Here is a 9,380-nt window from a genome sequence, read left to right as displayed (position 1 = left end):
ACTTGGGTATATTCTGGATCACAATAGGAGAACTATTGGGATAATAATATATATATATATATAAAAAAATACAAATGTACCCATTCTAAAACTAGGATAAATATTGTTTCATTAATCACATATTACCCAGGTTTTATTTAAAAAAATTTTTTTTTTTTTTTTTTTTACCCACATCTCACGGCCTTCGCTCGGTTGCCATGGACACGGCTCTGTTGTTGTGCTCTTAATCTCATATTATTAATTTTAATTAAAGTAAAATTAAAATATGTCTGAACTCTTGGTACCCCTTTATGGGGTATTAATAATGTATGTTCGTTAAAAAACAACAACAACAACAACAACAAAAAAAACCTCTTCTGGTTGAACAGGGTCACGTTAATTTGACAAGGCTGCTCAATCAACCGCAGATCGCTCGATGCGATCGATTTTGCGGAAGTTGCTTATACTTCCTGGCGCAGCCTCTGCCCCTTCCTTTTCGCTCAACGTGTCAGCCATGGCCCCGATTGTGAGTAGCGAAGAGACCAAATAAACGACACACACACGACGCATTTCAGCTTTTCTTTCCCCCCCCCTCGCAGGCGTTTAGATAATCAATGCACCTTAATGTGGGAGCCGCGGATGTTTCAGCCTCCTTTTTCTTTGGCTTTGTTTACTGTGTCGGCTCCAAAAACCACGTTGAGCTAACTGTTAGCGCTAACGCTTAGCAGCGAGATATGTTTTTTATGGTCATTAAAAGTGCGTAGTCTTTAAAGCACTTATGGTAAATTACTTTAATGCTTTTTATTTATTTATTTATTGCGTTGTTTATCGGACTTTACACGTGCTGCTACGGTTGTTTGAAGTAACCCTCTCGGATTGATTTGTGTGCCAGAGAAAGCAGGTGGTCAGGAAACCTGGTGGGAAGAGGAAGAAGCAGATCCTGAAATTCACCCTGGACTGCACTCACCCCGTTGAGGATGGCATTATGGATGCTGCTAACTTTGTAAGTAAACGAGAGACAGAGAGAGAGGCTTCATGCCTGTAAATTAATTGTGCAGAGAAAACACGTGGGGGAGGAGGAGGAGGAGGAGGAGGTGGTGGTGGTGGGGGAATCAATACCACATGAAGTGTTGAGAATAAGGAGATTAAGTCTTGTCGGTCTTATGTGTACATCCCACTATTTGCTGTGAAGTTTTTTTTTTTTTTTAATTTTATATAAAAGGGTGACGTGTCTCCAGCATCGCTGTTGTGTGTGTGTGTGTGTCCGTCCTTTGTCGTGTGCAGGAGCAGTTCCTGCAGGAGCGCATCAAGGTGAACGGCAAAGCTGGAAACCTCGGCGGCGGCGTGGTGTCCATCGAGAGGAGCAAGAGCAAAATCGCAGTGAACTCCGAAGTTCCCTTCTCGAAGAGGTACAAAACCACATTTCGAGTCCGTCGGCGCCGTGCGAGACGCGGCTGACGTAGCAGCACATCCTTAACAAACTGCTCTCTTGTTGTCTTTTGAGAAGAATGCAAAATGACCCACTGGAAAATATAAAGATTGTGAATTTAATATTAGTAATGTTTCAGCCACTGTTATGTCACGGACTTCTTTACTTAACATACACAAATTGTGAGACATCAAACAAATACAAGCTGTGGTTACAAAATATTGTGGATTATAAATAATTGTGCTTCGGTCTTCAACTGTGGATGTTCAAGGTTTGTGGTTAACTGCTTAATGGAGAAGCTGTGATCAATTATTCTATTCAGTCAATTGCGCAAGCACATTTGCTTAACTTTTAGTCAATAGTGTTTTTTTTTTTTTTTCGTGCAGTTTTTCACGTGCTGGTGTTGAGAAGCAGTTTGAGAATAAATGTTTTGGGCTTTGTTAAAGAGAGGATCAGAATCAGCTTTACTGGCCAGGTATGTTTACACATACAAGGAATTTGACTCTGGTCGTAGCTTCACTCTCAGCGTGCAAAACACTAAAACTGACAGACATATAAAACATAAATATATATATATATATATACACATATATATATATATATATATATATATATATATATATATATACATATATACATATATATATATATATACATATATACATATATACATATATATATATATATACAGCATATAAATAAATAGGAATTAATATATACATGTGTGCATATATACCTAAACTATGGTGTAAATGCACCTAGTGCAAATGGTAGAAGCTTAGAGCTGTCTGTAAGATATAAAATATATATTAAATCACTCCGATTATATACATGAAATTAAGTGTTTGTAGTAGTTTGAAAGGACCACAATGGAAAAGAAGTAAAAAGCTGGCCATCGTAGATGGAGGAGATGCAGTAATATTAAAATCTGGGAATAACGGCACACGTCTTTAGGCAGTCACTTGGGTAAGGAATTCATGGTGTTAAACTCCGTTGTTTACATGAAACAGCCTCGGATCCACACTTGGCAGCCAACAACGATGCGTGCAGAGATCTGCCAACGAACCTCCCCTGAACGCGATCATATCTCACTTCCTCACTCTAAATCCAAATGAACGTGCACGTCATGAGAAAAACAAATGCACGAACAATGAGAACTCCCAAAGCCGCATTCTCATGCACCATCAATCAGAACTGTACGACATCTTTCACGTTTGTAAATGTCTGAACACCCGAGTTAGTAATTCCCATTATAGATTATTGAATCGTATGCCAGTGGGTTTGAGAAGGATGGGCTCTGCGCTGCGGTGCATGAATGAAGTGTGCGGGGGGGTGGGGGGCTCTTCAACGGATGTGGGGTCTGATGTGTGTCAGAAATTACAGACGAGGAAAACTAAAAGGGGAAAAAAAAAAGAAAACCCACGTGAGGCTTTGGTGAATTCCGATGGGATTCTGAAAAATGTAAAACAAAAATTCACCAAAATTCAATAAACTTTTACTGCAGCACATTATGTCCGTATGTACATTATGTGATGTAGATTTGACTAAGTGATCTTAAATGCTGCATCTCATACACACCACTTTCAATCTTGGGGAAAAAAAACAACTTAAAGCAGAGACTGTATTCTGTTTTATTTTATATTAAAGGTGCTGAAACACGGAGCCTAAAGTTTAAAAAAAAGTGTAACTGTAATATGTGTATGTTACGGATTAGTGCCACAAAGAAAATACCTTTTTAATTTGATTGTTATATACGAGTAGGTATACAAACAGGATGGGGGGGAAAAAAAGTGCAGCAGCTGCAATGTAATAAGAGAAAAAGTCAACAGGACATTACAATATATTCTTGATGTTATATGTAAAAAAAAAATACACCTAAACATCAACTCATTCCAAAACTCATTCCAAAATTTTTTTACATATAAACAGGTTAAAAAAGATTATGCGTTAGGAGTTTCAACTTTTCCTTCTGAGTACAGATTATGGCCACCAGAGGGCGACTGAGGCACTTTGAGTCTTAAATGGAGGACTTGATATGACCAGGGGATAAAGGTTCTGGGTGATGTTGTTATAACCCCTAATGTAAGCCAGATCTGTTGTCACAGCTCATCTTATTGTGTGACTCAACTTATCTGGCGGTCAGTCACGCAATGAAAACAATACGGAGCCCTTAATTTGGTGCATTCAAGGTCAAATGAAGAGTTTTGCAGCATTAAAGTGTCACATTTAGTTTGCCTCTTTTTATTAAAGCGCACCAAAGAAATCTTGTCAGGTTCACAATAAAAGGGTCATTATAATTCATTAAAAATTGGCATACATATTAAAAGGCTTCTGCTGTTTCCCCACCCCCCACCCCCTCCTCCGCATCTCTTTCAGGTACTTGAAGTATCTTACCAAGAAGTATCTGAAAAAGAACAACCTCAGGGACTGGTTGAGGGTTGTAGCAAACACCAAGGAGAGCTACGAGCTGCGCTACTTCCAGATCAACCAGGATGAGGAGGAGGAGGAGGATGAAGATTAAACCTCACTACACCGTTAATAAAACAAAAAAGACAAAACAAAAATATTGTTGTCTCTTTTTTTTTTTTTTTCCTTGTGTTGCTTGTCTAATTTTGATCTCTGGGTGTCACACAGATCATACAGAATCTATCAGCCTTTTCCTTTATACTCAGCTCTTCTCATCGTTAAAAAAAACAAAACCCAAAACTTTTAATATTTAGATGCATGAAGAGTATGTCTGCTGGTATTTATAATCTGTTTTTGGTTCCTTTGTCTGACTCGGGATGTCCAGCAAGACAACTAAATTATGTTGTTTTGGTCTCCTCTCCAGAAATCAGTGCCACCAAAGCCAAAAGTGGATAAGTGCATTATGTAGATTCAATTAATCGATGGGCTTCAATTAAATGAAACGGCTACAATAGAAAACTAGCAAGCAGCGTAAGTCTCCACCGCAGCTGGGACACTTCCAGCTCTTGATTTGTGTATTTTGATATGCAGGGAAGTTGAAGCTCGTGCTCTCTCTGGTGAGCTCTCTGTGGGGCATCCTGTGTTACAGCTGTGGTAACCTTGACAACAGTTGGACCAGGACTCCTCTCTCTCAGCATGCAGTCATCAGGCTGCATCTGTGTATTATTTTGTGCTGTTGTTGTTTGCCAGGAGAAAGTGGATGTTTTGCAAAATGGAAAAAAAAAAAAAAGAAGAAAGAAATGAGTCAATTTTGCGTCTACATTCGACCACATTTTTTTTTTTATTATTTTTTTTAATTGACGTCAACATGGTGCCTTCAGGAGACATATTAGTGCTATTTTTTTTTTCGCCCGCAGACAGGCTTTCCATCTAGAGGAGAGGCTGGAAGTGAACAGTGCAGCAGCTGTGCGAGAAAAGCAGAAGTTTCTGTCTCGATTCTCCGGACTTCCAAAAGGAAATGATCGGGCGACAGGCGCGCGACTGTATCCGCCTATTAGCGGCACATGGCGATGCCGCACGGTGTTTTTTTTTTTTTTTTTTTTTTTTGCACACTACTAGTTGAAGTGGTTAACTAGGAGAGTATGACTAACTAGTTGTGGGTGAAATTATGGGATGCATCGTCATGGCAACAGACCAGACGTCACAATCTGGGCATGTGTGTTCCATTTTTGTCTTTCTTATTTTTCAGACTGCAAGACCTGGATAGAGATCAGTGGAAAAAAAAAAACATAAATGTTATTTTTTATTTTTTATTTTTTTTTTTAGTCCTGCAGAGAAAGCCCTATATTCACTGCAAAAAAAAAAAAAAAAAAATTAAAATTCAAAAAAAAAAAAATTGAACAGAGCGATTCTTTTTTTTTTTTTTTTTTTTTTGGGTGAAGAAAGAGCCTGGGCTGCGGCGTCTGGAGGGTTAACTTTCAGTATTCCCAGCCTAAAAGGGGTTTGGGGGCTATGAGATAAAGATGCCGGGGTCGCTGAGTAATGAAGACGAGGGACAAGACGACATGGATTTTGAAGACGATATGCCAGGTGAGGGAAAGGGGGGAGGCGGGGTGTCCTTCACATTATTTTTGCGCCGCTACGCCTTGAATGCGGGGAAAAGGGCTTGTCCTGCGTTCCTGAGACCGGAGAGGAGGAGGAGGAGGAGGGGTGGTGGGGTGCAATAAGCAGAGTCATGCTATTATGTGTGTGTGTGTGTGTGTGTGTGTGTGTGTGTGTTTTTTTTTTTTTTTTTTTTTTTTTTTTTTTTTTTTAGTACGACCTAGTGTCTTTTAAGGTGGGAACGGGTTTTTGGATTCGCCTCCGGCTGCCCTCGCATTCAGCCTGATTTTTTTTTTTTTTTTTTTTTTTTTTTTTTGGGGGGGGGGGGAGCATGATGAAAACCCTGCTGCACGGTTTCTGTACGCTGCTCTTTCTTTCGCAGTCTTGCATGCGTGTACAAAGTGAAGGGGCTTCACCTCAAGTCCGAAAAACACAAGTTTAGGTCCGAGAGCTGTTTAAAAAAAAAAATCGTCGCTGTTTATGTGTCCGCTGCAGTGTCTGTGATGAGCTTTGTCCTTCTCGGTTAACGCGTGCATACGCTTTTAAACGGTGACAACATCCGCGTTCATTTGGGAGAAGATGCGCGGTCGTCGGCGCCGCTTGTGATTAGGGAAGCTGCTCCAACTTTAAATTTCTTGGGAGCACCTTGCGTGGCCGCAGAGGTGCGAGAAGCCACGTGTGGGCTACTGTAAACAGCGCTGATCCATTCTGGTCCTTTTGCCGTGTGTGCCACTGGTGACAGCGGTTGGGTCACCAGCATCCCCTTCAGCTCTGGGTCGTGCACTAACTCAAATTAACTCTTAACCCACATTCTGGACGTGCAAGCTCCTTCTGCTCGCCTCATGCAAGCCAAATGTAAGCCAAATGTGTGCAATATTTCTTGTGGCTGGAAAATGAATGTGTCACCCACTCTGGCACTGAACCAGCTCTAATGTCATTTTGTCTTCTTAAAGGGAAAATTCAAGTCCGGGAGGGTGTTCAGATTCTCTAATTAATGACCACACACATAAGCTACTTGTCAATTTATGGCCATTTAGTTTTCTTTTGGCGTAATAGTTTTTCTGGCAGGTGTCAATCCTAATGAACCTGATTAGGAGGGTAAGTCCCAGTCAGCGTGTTTGGCAGGCATTGCTATAATTGACATTCACTTAAACTGCTAACTGTGATATCTGTCATATGCAGCTGTAGGAGCTGGCCTCATCACAATCGTCATCATCTCGGTCAAACCAGGTCATAAACTGCTGAGGATCTATTTCTTGGTCCAGTGTGTTAAAGGCTGAGGTGAAGAGGTGGCCTGTCGTTGCATTCGTAATAACCAGGCTTCAGTTTGTCCAGTACAGCCACGAGATTCACAGATTTCTTTCTTTCTTTCTCTCTCTCTTTTTTTTTCTTCTTCCTCCTGCAGCTTGCTCAGAGCATCAGATTGTTTGATGTCAGGGGCGAGACTTTAAATTAATGCTGCTTTGCCCTCCGCTTCACATTTACATCTCGATGTGGAAAAGTTTGGCGGTCGTAAAGATAGATTGCGTGTGAAATGAAGGTTGAGGGTGTAAAATCCAATGTAGTGTTTTCTTCGACCTCCTATTAAGTGTTGCTGCATGATACATACAGAATATATGTGAAAGAGTGTGTTCTGAGTTTTCTCCAAATGAAAGAACTTTCTGTTTTTGGGATGAAGCAATATTTATAGGTTGTGACCTGAGGAAACGCTTGTGATGAAATGATGAGATGTGGGTTTGGCATTAGCTGTCCCAAAATGTAGTGAGCAGTTGTTGCCCGACTGGGCAATTCTTGCTCATTTTACATGTGTTAGAAGCCCTCAAACCTCTAAAGTTGGTATATTTTTTTCCCCACTGTCACATGGAGGAAGTACAGTTGTTATCCTAGACTGCAGCTATATAAAAGTGGACATAGGGTCTGAAAAATGGAAGTGCCTTAAGCTGCAATACCACCAAGTGCCACAAGAGGTTGGCGCCAAAAAGTCTCCGGCTCCATAGACTCGCATTCAATTTCTCTCATTCAATTCGTAGTCAATACATTTTTTTTCACAAGTCACTTTTGGTTTTGCGCGATAAAGTCACTCCTTATTAGTTTTCTGCCGGTCCATCTGAAAATAACCCCGTCATTAATCAGAAAATACGTGTAAAAGCTGCGTTTTTGGGGGGCGTGTCTGTTTGATTGACAGGCCAGAGGTGCAGTCAGGTTACGGCTATATCGGTGGGCGGCACGTAGTATCGTTGGGTTTTCACGATCAGATCGAGTCCAAATACGGTCCCTTCTGGCTCCACACTGCTCCGAAGTAGCAAGATGCCGCCGGCCAGTATTTGAACTCGAGGCTTCGTAACGAGTGTTCGCAAACCAACGGGTGACGTCACTGGTGGTTGCCGCTTAGTTACAGTAAAGCCTTTTTCACGGGCACATTATTGGCCCCCATAAAACAAACAGGACAATACAAACGACAGGATTCAAACGTTGCCTCCGCTTGGCACCTATTTTCCGAGTCTTGTGGCATCAGAGTTATTTGCGCTAATCTCTCGCAAATAAACACATTCTGACAATATTTTTGATGAGCCCAATTAATGGCACCGAGCTTTCATGTTGAAGGTGTGAAGTCGGGAGAGAGAACGAAGAGGCAGAGAGAAGGAAAGAGGGGGGGGGGAAGCAGAAGGGAGTCAAAGCATCATCTGTGACTGCCAGCCATAGCCCGAGGCGGCACACAATCACTGATGTGTGTCCCCAATAACCCAGTCGTTGGTTAAACATGTATGAGGAAGGAACGGTGCAATTGATTATGGCATGTGAGTGAAGATATGTGAGCAGGAATCCAGGTAGGAAGATTGAAAAAAAAAAATTTCACGCGTCAGTTGAGATTTCTTCCATCTGCCTTGATGGAATTTAGTAAATCTATATCGTGGGGTGCAAAAATAAATCAAAGAAACGCTACAAACCCTGATGATAACACACTAATTAATAATAAATGCACTGAAAATCAGACTTGGTGAATTGTGTTTGTCCTAATGAAGCTTCTACGAACGTTTCTCATGCCATTCCGACGGTACGATTGGTATTTAGTATTCTTTTATCTCATCCTATCACCGAGCATAATAAAACGTTGCACATCTATTGTTGTGCTGCTGATACAGGAAGTAGTTTTATGACCTCAGCAGGCATCAAAGTGACAGACAAGGTCAGGAATCCAGGTCAGACTTCTTTTTTTTTTTTTTTCCGGCATCAAGATGCTTTCATGCAATTAAAACGCAACAATGTGGAAGCAGGTCCTGGTGGGGGAGAGTAGAGGACATCAGACCCCCAAATGCTATCCTATCAGAGCCTTTATTTGTTGTGGCACACACACTGTCCTAAGTCCCTTTGTCTCACTCCGGGTGCTTACACTGTCACAGATTGTTCCATTGTGTTTTCTGTTTTAATTGCTTTGTTCCTCCCTAAAATTGAAAGATTATCATGGGCTTTTGTGTGCCTACAAATGTTATCCCCAATTGGAACGGGCTCTATTTTTGGATCCCTCACTGAAAGTTGACACAATTTTTTTTCCCCTGCTGCTCGTGCACGTAGCCGAAGCATAAAAGATGCTTCATTTAAAATGCGTATTTGCAGATGAGCGGTCTGTTTTATATCTGCCTTATATTGGATCCAATATGAACTTATAATAGAGTGTGGTTTAAATAATGCTTTTTAGTCTTTATCTCACCATCACTTTGATGATTCCATTTTCTAATAATAGTCTCTGGATGTCTTTGTCTGCAGGCATTTGAAGCCTGAGCTATAAGCGCTCAATCAATGAGGAAAAGAAACCTTTTGGCCCCGTCTGTGCTGCTTTGTGGGAAGCAATGCTGGGCAACATTAAGTGGGTATTTCCACACAGGGGCCACCGGAGAAAGGTCTAATGTGCTTTCCAGTAAACTCTAGCTTCCTCACTTGGGAGTCGCTCATGAATCTCCCCTCT

The 9,380-nt window shown here is 41.2% G+C and overlaps 2 protein-coding genes across 5 annotated transcripts in view; both read left to right on the top strand.

Moving 5' to 3' along the window:
- Nucleotides 1-423: 423 nt before the first annotated feature.
- On the top strand, nucleotides 424-3,972 carry rpl22 (ribosomal protein L22). 2 transcript variants are annotated; one of them, XM_069149782.1, is made up of 4 exons: nucleotides 424-505; nucleotides 872-982; nucleotides 1,264-1,388; nucleotides 3,785-3,972. In XM_069149782.1, exons 1-4 carry the CDS (start codon nucleotides 494-496, stop codon nucleotides 3,927-3,929), a joined length of 393 nt encoding a protein of 130 aa, XP_069005883.1. In that variant the 5' UTR covers nucleotides 424-493; the 3' UTR covers nucleotides 3,930-3,972. The 2 variants fall into 2 exon arrangements, with proteins under 2 accessions (XP_069005883.1, XP_069005894.1); XM_069149793.1 differs by lacking the exon at nucleotides 424-505 and adding an exon at nucleotides 533-760.
- A 772-nt stretch (nucleotides 3,973-4,744) lies between these two features.
- The window catches only part of chd5 (chromodomain helicase DNA binding protein 5), a 40,880-nt gene continuing 36,244 nt past the window's right edge, over nucleotides 4,745-9,380 (top strand). For all 3 annotated transcript variants that reach the window (XM_069149732.1, XM_069149725.1, XM_069149739.1), the window contains exon 1: nucleotides 4,745-5,404. In XM_069149732.1, coding sequence (XP_069005833.1) covers nucleotides 5,338-5,404 — 67 coding nt within the window. In that variant the 5' untranslated portion in view covers nucleotides 4,745-5,337. The remainder of the gene's footprint in view (nucleotides 5,405-9,380) is intronic.

The sequence above is a fragment of the Embiotoca jacksoni genome, unplaced genomic scaffold (assembly GCF_022577435.1).
Source record: "Embiotoca jacksoni isolate LCO1_2020_lvr unplaced genomic scaffold, fEmbJac1.0.p SCAF_1, whole genome shotgun sequence".
In the NCBI taxonomy this organism is placed as follows: Eukaryota; Metazoa; Chordata; class Actinopteri; family Embiotocidae; genus Embiotoca; species Embiotoca jacksoni.
Note: the sequence above shows the minus strand (reverse complement) of the source record. Positions and strands in the feature narration are given on the sequence as shown.

Bases quoted from the DNA above. Each gene is read 5' to 3' on its own strand.
- rpl22 (XM_069149782.1), top strand. The intron at 983-1,263 runs GTAAGTAAACGA...TGTCGTGTGCAG, and splicing joins TTATGGATGCTGCTAACTTT to GAGCAGTTCCTGCAGGAGCG. The intron at 1,389-3,784 runs GTACAAAACCAC...CATCTCTTTCAG, and splicing joins GAAGTTCCCTTCTCGAAGAG to GTACTTGAAGTATCTTACCA.